This window comes from Eretmochelys imbricata, chromosome 7 (genome assembly GCF_965152235.1).
Source record: "Eretmochelys imbricata isolate rEreImb1 chromosome 7, rEreImb1.hap1, whole genome shotgun sequence".
Lineage (NCBI taxonomy): Eukaryota > Metazoa > Chordata > Testudines > Cheloniidae > Eretmochelys > Eretmochelys imbricata.
The window spans coordinates 41,174,765-41,186,996 of NC_135578.1; the positions used below are offsets into that span (position 1 = coordinate 41,174,765).

At 39.9% G+C, this 12,232-nt stretch overlaps 1 protein-coding gene across 3 annotated transcripts in view; it reads right to left on the reverse strand.

The window, feature by feature from the left end:
• Positions 1 to 12,232, reverse strand: part of IARS1 (isoleucyl-tRNA synthetase 1) — a 212,228-nt gene that overhangs the window by 95,980 nt on the left and 104,016 nt on the right. For all 3 annotated transcript variants that reach the window (XM_077820953.1, XM_077820952.1, XM_077820954.1), the window contains 3 exons: positions 9,244 to 9,370; positions 3,972 to 4,045; positions 3,010 to 3,204 (listed from right to left, as the gene is read on the reverse strand). In XM_077820953.1, the coding sequence (XP_077677079.1) occupies positions 3,010 to 3,204; positions 3,972 to 4,045; positions 9,244 to 9,370 (396 nt within the window). The remainder of the gene's footprint in view (positions 1 to 3,009; positions 3,205 to 3,971; positions 4,046 to 9,243; positions 9,371 to 12,232) is intronic.

Genomic DNA, 12,232 nt, shown 5'->3' on the forward strand with positions numbered 1-12,232 from the left:
AAAGGGCAAAAATAATTATTAGGGGTATGGAACAGCTTCCGTATGAGGAGAGATTAATAAGACTGGGACTTTTCAGCTTGGAAAAGAGGCGACTAAGGGGGGATATGACAGAGGTCTATAAAATCATGAGTGGTATAGAGAAAGTAAATAAGGAAGTGTTATTTACTCCTTCTCATAATACGAGAACAGGGGACACCAAATAAATTTAATAGGTAGCAGGTTTAAAACAAACACAAGAAAATATTTTTTCATAAAACGCACTGTCAACTTCTGGAACTCCTTGCCAGAGCGTGTTTTGAAGGCCAATTGTATAATCGGGTTCAAAAGGAAGCTAGATAGATTCATGAAAGATAGGTCCATCGATGGCTATTAGCAAGGATGGGCAGGAATGGTGTCCCCAGTCTCTGTTTGCCAGAAACTGGGATTGGGTGACAGGGCATGGATCACTTGATGATAACCTGTCTGTTCATTCCCTTTGGGGCACCTGCCATTGGCCACTGTCAGAGGACAGGATACTGGGCCTGATGGACCTTTGGTCTGACCCAGTATGGCTGTTCTTATGTTCTCCTTTCTGAAGTAAACAATCCCAGGCTTTTTCCATCTCTCTTTATGACAGTTTTTCCAGGCCTTTGATCATTCTCATTTCTCTTCTCAGAAACATATTTAGGTTTGCAATATCTTTTTTGAGATGGGGTGACTAGTACTGCATATAATATGACAGGTGAGGCCACACCAATGATTTATATAAAAGCACTAGAATATTCTCCATTCTGCATCTCATTCCCTAGAAGTGTTACCACGTTAGCTTTTTTTGATCACAGCTGCGTGTTGAACAGCAATTTCCATTGAGCTCTCTACAATGATGCCCAGGTCCCCTTCTTGAACTGATACTTAATACAGAAATATTTGTTTTAAAATAAACATATATTCCATATCCATATAAAATCTATTTCTAAGACTTTTACCAAATAAGGTATTGCATAAAAACTAATAAATTAAATTAGGGAATCTGGGCTCAGGGCTTAGTAACAATGTCTAGAAAAATACTTAAGGAACAGTGTGTCAAGAATAATCATGACCTATAGGAAGTTGTGTCTCAAAGTAACAAGATGTTGATTCTCTTCAATGTTGAGATTCACTCTAATAAATATTCTTTATTAATAATCATTCTGATACTGTACAGTGAATAAATAAATCAATATATATCACGGGAAGTACAAACTGAAGTAAGATCTAAACAGGTGGGCTAGCAGGTGGCAAATGGAGTTTAATGCAGTAAGGAACAAAGTAATTTTAGGGTTAATGGAACAAAATTAGAAAGGACTAATGAGGAAGAATACTTCAGAATTGAAATAAATAATTAACAGAATTTTACATATAATGTGAGACTGCTCCCAGAAAAGCAAATATGGGGTAGTAATGATGAAAGAGTGTTGACTGTGTATAAAGTTTTGGTGAGGATCCATTTAAAATATTATCCACTGCTTTGAACAGAGTTCAAAATACAGTTCTACTCTGCAAAGGAACCAAAATTATGTGAAGGTTCTGGTCTCCATGATTTTGTGTTAAGTGTGCTCAACTGGCAAATAAAATATATTTTTTTTAATTGCCAGCCTTAAAAGCGCAACCTGGAATTTGGGAATCAAGTTTGGTTCTTTCCATCTCACACATCACAACCAGAAATTATTGCAAGGTTAAATTAGGTCTTCATTTATACCTATGCAACTTTTCTGTATTCATATCATGCCCTCAATGATACCTGTTCAAACCCACTACCTTTCGGAAACTAAACCTAAATCGTTTTCTCTAATCTCAGAGATTTGCAAAAATACAAATGACTGGAATTGAATAAACAAGTCTGTTATATACAAAATAATACTGAATTTAGCTCACTTAGTCCTGTCTGACTTAGCCCTGGTCTACACTGGGGGTGAGGGGGGTGGGGAGGAGGGATCGATGTAAGTTACGCAACTTCAGCTACTTGAATAATGTAGCTGAAGTAGACATACTTAGACCTACTCAGCGCGATGTCTTCACTACAGTGAGTAGACTGCTGCTGCTCCCCCGCCGACTCTGCCTGCACCTCTCATGGTGGTGGAGTACAGAAGTTGACAGGAGAGTGCTCAAGGGTCGATTTATCGCATCTAGACTAGACTCTATAAATTGATCCCTGCTGGATCGATCGCTGCCCACTGATCCGGTGGGTAGTGTAGACATACCCTTAGAAACTTAACAGATCTGTTTACTGTGCAAGTACCACTTCAACACAGTGAACTACACTAATTTGGGACAATGAAAGGAAAGTCTAGTTAAGAAAGGTTTGTTAAACTAAGCATAGTCAACCTCAAAATTAAGACTTCAAGGACACATGATTATAACAGACATTCCTAAATGGGCCAAAAAGACCAAAAACTAAATATTATATGTAAGGAATTACCAGGGACAAACCTGAGATTAGAGAAAGATTTAGGTTTACATCAGGAAAGGTTTGTTTGGCCAAGGAAATATCCGTCAATGGAGCAGTTCACAACGTTATGGAAGTAGGCTTAAGTCTAGAAGTTTATAGTTTTGAAAAGGAGTGTCTCCTACTAGTCACACAAGGGTTGACTTAGTTACACTTTTGGCCCTTTCCCATTAAACTAACACAGAAAAGTTAAGTTGCATCTAGACCATGGGGTTTACTGGCTTACTCATCAGGTATGAAATACCTACCATCCCCAGAACAGTTTTTGTCTCAGGTCAGTCAACTCAGTCTTTCCTCCCTTTATGGTAAATAAACTGAATTTCAAGCAGTTTACTTTGTGGCATATTTCTCAATGAGACTATCCAATGGCAAGTTTCAGAAAGAATAAGAGATTGCCCTGGTATTTGCTGACTACTTCCCTCCCACCACATACGTAACTGCATTTTAGTGAAAGCTGTATGCTTATAGTTTGCACATCACTCAGGAATGGTTCATATGTTAAGTGCACTCTCTCTCTCTCTCAAATCTGGAACAGAGTATATTACCATCCTCTGGTCTGGTCAATGCCTTCAGCAATGAAGTCAGCAGGAAAGGCATCTTCAAATTCTTTTCTGTTCTCAAATGGATAATGGACTTGTGCGTAAGGCATGCTCCCACTCTCAAACCAACAATCAAAGACTTCAGAAACACGGTGCAACATTCCCTTTCCACAGCGTGAAGGGATGGTTAGATGATCAATACTGTAAGAGAAAAAGATGGACAAATGCTAATCCAAATATTAAGAACTTTGGTATAATAGAACTTAATCCATATTCTGCTTACTCATTCGATAGGGAACAAAAAAACCCCAGTTTCACTGAGATTTCCAACAGGCCAAGATTTCATATAAAAATTTTTACAATTTAAAATTGCTTTGTACATTTAGTATCAATCTCAAATTGAAGTTCCATAAGAACATCACAATGACTATACTAGGCCAAACCTATGGTCCATCTAGCCCAGTATCCTGTCTTCTGACAACAGCCAGTGCCAGATGCTTCAGAGGGAATAAACAGAACAAGACAATTTATCGACTTATCCATCCCATCATCCAGTCCCAGATTCCAGCAGTCAAAGGTTTAGGGACAGCCAGAGCATGGGATTGCATCCCTGAACATCTTGGCTAATAGCCATTGATGGACCTAAGCTCCATGAATTTATCTAATGCTTTTTTGAACCCAGTTATTCTTTTGGCCTTCATCACAACCCCTGGCTATAAGTTCCAACAGTTGACCGTGCGTTAATGTGAAGAAGCACTTCCTTATGTTTGTTTTAAACCTGCTGCCCATGAATTTCCAAGAAAGAAATGTATATATACTTAATACAGTATATGTAAAGCCATTCTAGTTTCCTCCATACTCTCCTAAAGCCTAAATGGTTTTTCAGGTTTAAGACAATAATAACTAACATTTCTGTGTGCCTCACAGTTGCTAATTAACAACAGAAGTACATGTTCTCAGTGACTGACCTTTCTCTGTGGAGATCAGTGATTTTCACTCCTGACAGCTCTTCCAGCTCTGCCACTGACCCAATGCAAACCACCTGTTAAAAGATAGTAAAATACTTTAGAATCAATTCAATGGATATTTTAAGAGATATTACATAATTGCACAGTATTATGGATCACTTTCAAGTACAATACAGAGCTGAAGTATTTAACCACAAACTATAAGTTAAATTTACCCTTTTACACAGAAATCCTGCAACATTTTATGGTTGTTTTCACTATGTGTAAGGGAAAAAATTATTTAAATCTAAAACCCAATATATATTTATATAAAACACAACAATACTTAACACTTCAACAGCACCTTCCATCCAAAGATCTTGAATCACTTTAAAAGTGGATTATCTCACTTTATATTTAGAAAAAGAGGCCAGAGAGGTTTAATAATTTGCCTAATCACAGAGTTAAACAGCGGTAAAATTTGGCACAGAACCCAGATATGCTGATGCTTAATCTCCTGCTCTGACCACTAGAAAATGCTGCTTTCCAAGGAGTCAAAATAGTCTTCACCGACAAATGTGAACTGCTGCATAATGTCATTAACCATTTAAACTAGAAACATTAGCAAAATGGTTAGATGAGAACTGGCTCAGATCCAGAAGTGACACTCATGTTCTAAATCAGTATTTCCCAACTTTTTGGGGTGGTGACCCCTTCAAAGTCGAACTTTCCACAACCCCCTGATATTTACTACATAAAAGTAGAGTTAAAAATGCATAAGTGATCACCTTTTAGCTCAGTGATTCACTCATCTGGGCTGTGGGAGACCCAAGTTCAATTCCCCCCTCTGCCCAATGTGGAGCAGAAATTTGAATTTATATTTCCTACACTGCAGGAGAATATACTAATCACTGGGTTATGGGATATTCCAGAGCAGGTCTCTCTCAGTCTCTCATATTGAAGCTGTTCCCCTGTGTATTAATGCTTAAATAGTCACTGGAGCAGGAACTCAAACTTGGGTCTCCAACATCCTAGGTGAGTGCTTTAAATACCAGGCTATAGGGTCATTCTCTGTCCCTGCCTGAGAGCTGACAACATCCCTTTCACAAGTCTAAGAAAAATGGGATTTAGCATTTCAGATTAGCAACAATTAGCATTTTATCAGACTTTTAAACAATGTGTTCAAGATAAAATGCTCCCTACTTATTAGTGCTTTTAGAGACTGGTATTTCAATGCACAAGTAGCATTTTGACTCCATATAAAAAAGCAGCAAAGGGGCTTTTAAAAATACCTATCCATGGACTGGAGCTGCCTCAATCCTTCTACCAATGTTTGCTTCAGCAGAAAATGGACAATCCACATCATGTTTGTTCAAGGTGTAGGCAGATAAAAAGGAAGCAACACAAAAAGTGTCTTGACCAGCTTAGAGGTGACCCAGGTAAGAGGCAATCTCTCTCCCACCCCCGCAAAAGGACTTCTGACTGTCAAGGCAGGGGGATTTTCATAGGCTTTCAAGCCTCCTTTAGTACACAGTCTCATCCATCTTAAAATGGTTCTTAGTTACCAACCATTGTTTCCATCCCAGGACCTGTCAATCCATGTTCATAAAAGAGTTTGACTATATTAAATTACTAGGACTAATGAGGGCATAATTTAGCATCTGGCTCAATTGGGATTTTTGGGTCCTGGAAAAAGTTGAGAGACATATCTTATTTAAAGCAAAAATCAGAGTAATCTATCAAGGAAGAAAAATGTGTGTCCTTAAAACATCCTGCACCCAGCAGAAAACTTACATCTGCACAACCAAACCTCCAGGAGAACCTTCCATGGAATTGCTGCAGCTAGAACAGATTCACAGAATAGACAAAGGTGCAGAACCCAGACTGGTAATTATATTTAATGGTGGGCCAGTTTTCCAGCATTTAGGAATCAGACTGGCAGGACACACACTGCCCAGTCTTGCAATCTATACCTACAATTCAACATCATCATAGGAACATAGGAGTACCCAGTTTGGATCAGACCTGAGGTTCATCTACTCCAGTAACCTGTCTCTGACTGTAGCCAGTAGCAGATGCTTCAGAGAAAGGAGCAAGTACCCTTCAAACAGGCAGATGGGGGATAGTCTGCCCCACACTAGGTCTCATCATGGTATCTGATAGTTACAGACTAGCTTAACTCTGAAGAATGAAATGTGATATCCCTTTTGCACACACACCTATATTGGAATGTACATGAGCAAGCACTCAAAGAAGAAATGTTTGTTACAAATTGTAAATCTGGATATTTTTGATATCCATATAAATGTCCAGTCCTTTCTGAATATTGCTTATGTCTTTGCCACAAGAAGTTGTTGAAACCATGAACTCCACAGTTTAATTACACATGTGAAACTTACCCATTTTGATTTTCCCCTTTAATTGAATTTCCCCTTGTCTTTGTGTTATGAGAAGAGAGAACAGAAGATTCCTGCATATCAGTACCAAGCAAACCACCTAGGAGCTTTAAAAGAAACTTACAGGGAATGATTTATATGAAGAATGCTTGACAAGATGATCTAGAGGTGGCAGCCTAACAGCAGCTTGACAAACGGAAACAAAACAGACTGGGTGCAGGACATAGAAAAGATTTCCTCACAGACTTAAAACAGCATAACCAAGGATTTCCTGTGGTTAGTGCTGTTATACAAGACTACTGGCAATAAAACTAGTTGGTCAAATGCCTCAGTTGAGTGTGGGGTGCTCCAAGCCACACTAAAGCATCTGAACCACATCTTCACGAAATATTCAGCAACTTCTAGAAAACTGGTTTACAGTTTAATTGAACATTTTATCATCTTCCTGCTTTATAAACTTGGTCGTGCTGTGTTAAAAGATTTTACATCTAGTTGAAATGGGATTTTCTGCTTAGTCCTTTCTTCAGAAACTTATAGGTTTAAACTCTCAAAACAATGATTTTCACAGAGTAATAAAAAACACACGTTTCAAAGCTCACCTTCCACTATGTGCTTCTACTACTTTATAATATGCCAAAACAAGACTAGATATTGATTTGTAGTATATTTTACTTTACTAGCAATTAGTCACCTTTCTATATATTAAAAAATAAATCACATTTTTTTTTCTGATTTTAACAGGAAAAAATATAATTGCATGCATGGAGTGTTCCTTTTTGAAGGGCACATTGTTGAGGTTCAGTAATCTGGTATGGCTACTGGACCAAGGTAAAGTTCAAGAGTTCTGAGTGTTCCAGTGTTAACCTATCTTTTATATTAATTTTGAAACAACTTCCCCTTTCATATAAAATATGAGTGAACATAGGTACAACTCAGTTTGAATTTTACTGTGGCCCAGTGGCCATACCAGATTACCAAACCTCAACACTTGCTTTCTAGCCAGTGGGTACATGCAGTCTCAGGAGAAATGAGAGATGTCTGTATGCATTCGACCATTTCTTCCCAATGTCTGACCCCTGGAGGCTATTTGCACTAAACTGCATGGACACGAAGCTCAATCTTCCAAATTAGAAAAGGAATTGTAAAGATTTCATCAGTAAAAGAGGGACAGAGATTGTAAGGAGCATTACCAGAAGCAAACATGGATAGTGCAGTCTTTTGTCCAGTCTTTTTCAGCTGCAGGACCAAACTTCAAATATTTTAGCATAGTACAGTACTGAATTTTTTTCATATGACTAAAACCCTTACCAGTCAGTATAGAGTATTTTCATTTTGACTTGGCCATTCTGTACCCATTAGGTACAAAAATGTCAGTCATAGAAGTTGATTTTAATCCACAGGTGGGCACTCAGAGAATTATAGCGATTGCTTCCAAGGAAGAGTAATATAAGAAAGTGTTTGTTTTATTTTTAGCCATCTCAATGCAGTATAGCATCTGCTGCAGGGAAAAATTGTTAGCATAAAGCAACCAATCAACTCTTCATGGACCACCAATGAATAGTCCAGGGATCACAGTTTGAGAATGTGTCCTAGTTTTTCCAAGGGTCATGCAGGACATAATACTGCAAGGGAAGGATAATACACAGCTGTTAGATGCAGGCCAGGATTCACCTAGCCTAAGAGTCTCCACCACCTCCCCGTTGTATAAAACCTCTCCTCATTTGAGGAGACCTGCCTCATCAGTGGCCCTAGGAAGATCATATCAAAATCAGGAAGACATCATAACAGAAGCCTGAAGCATCTCTAAGCAGGAAAGCAAAATGGATTAATATAAACGGTAGCTTCTCAAATGTAAGTTTTTATAGTACAGTAAGACAGCAGAGACTGCCAACATATATGGACAATACAGCAATATTTGTGTCAATTTTTATGGAAAACATACCTTTTTGTTTATAAAAGTAAGCCGTAGGTCAAGGCAAAAATAATTTGATCTTGCTCTGTTGGGCAGTAGAAATGTTTTTAAACATAAGAACAGGGAAAGGGTATATGGCATAAAAGTTACTTTTTACCTACATATATTTTCACAGTTATCCTGCTTCAGTCCAGAGTGATAATATGTGTTACCTCCTTATTAGCAAGGGGGGTAGAAAGGAAAAGAAGCTTCAGAACACTATCACCACCATTCAGGCTTATATGGGCATCCTGACAACTTCACCTGTTTTCTTTTTCCACCTACTTGCATTATCAGAATTGACTAACCAAGCTGATCCCTAAGGTACGAGTATTTTACCTTTAAAGAAATTGAACATCTGCGTGTTTTATGAGACCAGGAACTTGGGCACTGCCAATTACCCCAGTATATAGTTTTGTACATTTACTTCATGCTACTAATGCTGAGACACCTTACAACTCACCCAGTCCATTACCATATATTTATATGTTAGCTTTTCTACGAATGTAGGCTTAACTTGCAAGAGAAAATCTTAGGCGGTTTGTAACTACCAGTTATACACAGACTTTTTCCTGGCTGTTAAAAATTAAAATCAAAAGCTGAAAAATAGTGACTAAAAAAAATCCTTCTCTTCTCAGTTTTATCTTATGATGTTATAATTTCACTAGTTCTCCTGACGCTGTAGATTCTTCCAGGGTAGAGCTTAATTTAAAAGATAAAAAACAAACAAGAAAAATACACCTGAAATTTTACCTTAGAGAGATGAAGAAAAAAAGCACTACTTTTTGTCCTCTGCCTGCATGGCAGTTTTAAGAACTATTAGCAGAGCACTTCAAACTGCAAAGCACGAAGACAGTTCTGTGCTCTAGGAAACTAAGCAAACCAACTTTGTAACATAGCAGGATTTCTTTTGTCAATAACTGGAGATTTTTGTTTTCTTACATACCTCTTCAAAATCATTGCTGACCCACAAAGGGATAGGTGTTCCCCAGTATCGGTTCCTGGAAATAGCCCAGTCGCGTGCATCTTTCAGCCAGTTTCCAAAACGTTTCTCTCTCACAAAGTCAGGAACCCTGTTACGAAAGTTAACAGCAATTAAATTATTACCTGCAAACTAAACCTTTAAGTCATCTGATAGGCAGACATTACATTCATACCTCCAGATCACAAGAAAAGTGATTTACTTTTTGAAATTTGCAATAATTGGTGTAGTTTCAGGTTACTGTGTTGACCATTTGCTAGGAATTGCATTTATTACTTGTATGACCTTTGGAGAAAAAAATAATAGTGTCGTTTCTTCTGACTCCTACAGATCCTCAAATATGCTATGCAAGTGCAAGAATGTTATGTTTTATTGTTCATTTTCAAAGTAATTCAATCAACATCTGTGTTAGATTAGACAAATATCTACAATGTGCCCATGGATGTATATTTACCCATACAAAAGGTAATAATGATTGTCAAGGTTCCTCCCCCACTCTGAACTCTAGGGTACAGATGTGGGGACCTGCATGAAAAACCTCCTAAGCTTATCTTTACCAGCTTAGGTCAAAACTTCCCCAAGGTACAAAATATTCCACCCTTTGTCCTTGGATTGGCCGCTACCACCACCAAACAAATACTGGTTACTGGGGAAGAGCTGTTTGGACGCGTCTTTCCCCCCAAAATACTTCCCAAAACCTTGCACCCCACTTCCTGGACAAGGTTTGGTAAAAAGCCTCACCAATTTGCCTAGGTGACTACAGACCCAGACCCTTGGATCTTCAGAACAATGAACAATACTCCCAACACTTGCACCCCCCCTTTCCTGGGAAATGTTGGATAAAAAGCCTCACCAATTTGCATAGGTGACCACAGACCCAAACCCTTGGATCTGAGAACAATGAAAAAGCATTCAGTTTTCTTACAAGAAGACTTTTAATAAAAATAGAAGTAAACAGAAATAAAGAAATCCTCCCTGTAAAATCAGGATGGTAGATATCTTACAGGGTAATTAGATTCAAAAACATAGAGAACCCCTCTAAGCAAAACCTTAAGTTACAAAAAAGATACACAGACAGAAATAGTTATTCTATTCAGCACAATTCTTTTCTCAGCCATTTAAAGAAATCATAATCTAACACATACCTAGCTAGATTACTTACTAAAAGTTCTAAGACTCCATTCCTGGTCTATCCCCGGCAGAAACCAGCATATAGACAGACACACAGACCCTTTGTTCTCTCCCTCCTCCCAGCTTTTGAAAGTATCTCGTCTCCTCATTGGTCATTTTGGTCAGGTGCCAGCGAGGTTACCTTTAGCTTCTTTCCCCTGGCCAGGAGGGATTTCAAAGGGGTTTACCCTTCCCTTTATATTTATGACAATGATGTTCACACTTCACTGGAATACCTTTCTTTAGAAAATTTCTACTAAAAGTTGAGATAAAGAATTAGAAAACTTCACATTATCACTATCTTACAAAAACAGTTCTGAAAAAAAACCAACAACAATTCTGATATTGCAGGCTTCCAGCCACCCCCCCCATTTTGGGCTAATGCATGAAAATCTTCTAAGGGGCTTGTAAGACAACAGTTAAAGGTTCAGTTGTACTAGGCTAAATTGGTACTGTGGGCAGCCAGTGATGAGCTGCCAAAATCTTAACAACTGGTTCCCTCCTCACCCCACGAGGGGGTCGTGGCACACCCCCGCCCCCTGGGACTCCTGCCCCATCCAACCCCCTGCGTTTTTTGACACCCCCCCTCCCGGGACCCCTGCCCCATCCACCCCCCTCCCCTATTCCCTGACTGCCCCCAGAACCAGGCAGGAGGGTCTCGTGGGCCACTGTAGTGGAGGCCCACCCCGCCCTGCCCCTAAGAGCCAGAGGGACCTGCTGGTGGGCAAGGTGGGGAGTCCCACCAGTGCTTACCTGGGGCAGCTCCCAGGAAGCATCTGGCAGGTCCCTCTGGCTCCTAGGGGCGGTGGAGCGTAGCTGGGGGGGGGGGGGAGCAGGGGAAGCAGCCACTCCCCCACTGATCACATCAAAAGTGGCACCTTAGGTGCTGACTCCCTGGGAAAATTTGGTGGGTGCAGAGCACCCACCGGCAGCTCCCCACCCAGCGCCCGGCCCCAGATTACCTCTCCTCCGCTCCGCAGAGAAGAGGAGCAGTGCAGCACATTCAGGGGCAGAGGTGGAGTGGAGGTGAGCTGGGGCCGGGTGCGGGGCGGGGAGCTGCTGGTGGGTGCTCTACACCCACCAAATTGTCCCCGTGGGTGCTCCAGCCCCGGAGCACCCACGGAGTCAGTGCCTAAGCTGCCACTTTTGGCTGGTTGTTAAATTTAGAAGCCCTTTTAGAACCTGTTGTCCCTCATGGGACAACAGGTTCTAAAAGGGCTTCACGCGACAACCAGTTCTAAAAGGGCTTCTAAATTTAACAACCGGTTCCAGTGAACTGGTGCGAACCAGCTCCAGCTCACCACTGTGGGCAGCTGTTTAGCACCTATCACCAGCCTTTGCTCCATGGATATCACTTCTATCAACACTGCATGAGTTAGAGACTATTCCAGAGCATGGAACCTTGAGAATAAACAAAGTTCCAGATCCACTAACTCTCCCACAAGGTGATGGCTCTTGCTTTACTCTTAGTAAAACTGCTCATGGGTCTCAAATTAAAAAAAAAAAAAAATGTAGTCAATGGCAGCACTCTCTGAAGACTTCATTTCTAGCTTAATGGGCTTTAAGAGATGTTTAACTACGAGACCTGAGCGTATGAAATATCTTGGAGATCAAAGACAATGTTGAGGATTATACTATGTCAAGACTAATTAATCTGATAGTTTGGTTAACAATTGATTATTCACATTCTCTACATAGTCACAGGCCACAGCCTGCTGTATTTGTTAAAAAAACAAACCCAAACCTCAGATAGTTACCTTCTTGTAAAGGTTCTTTGAGCTGT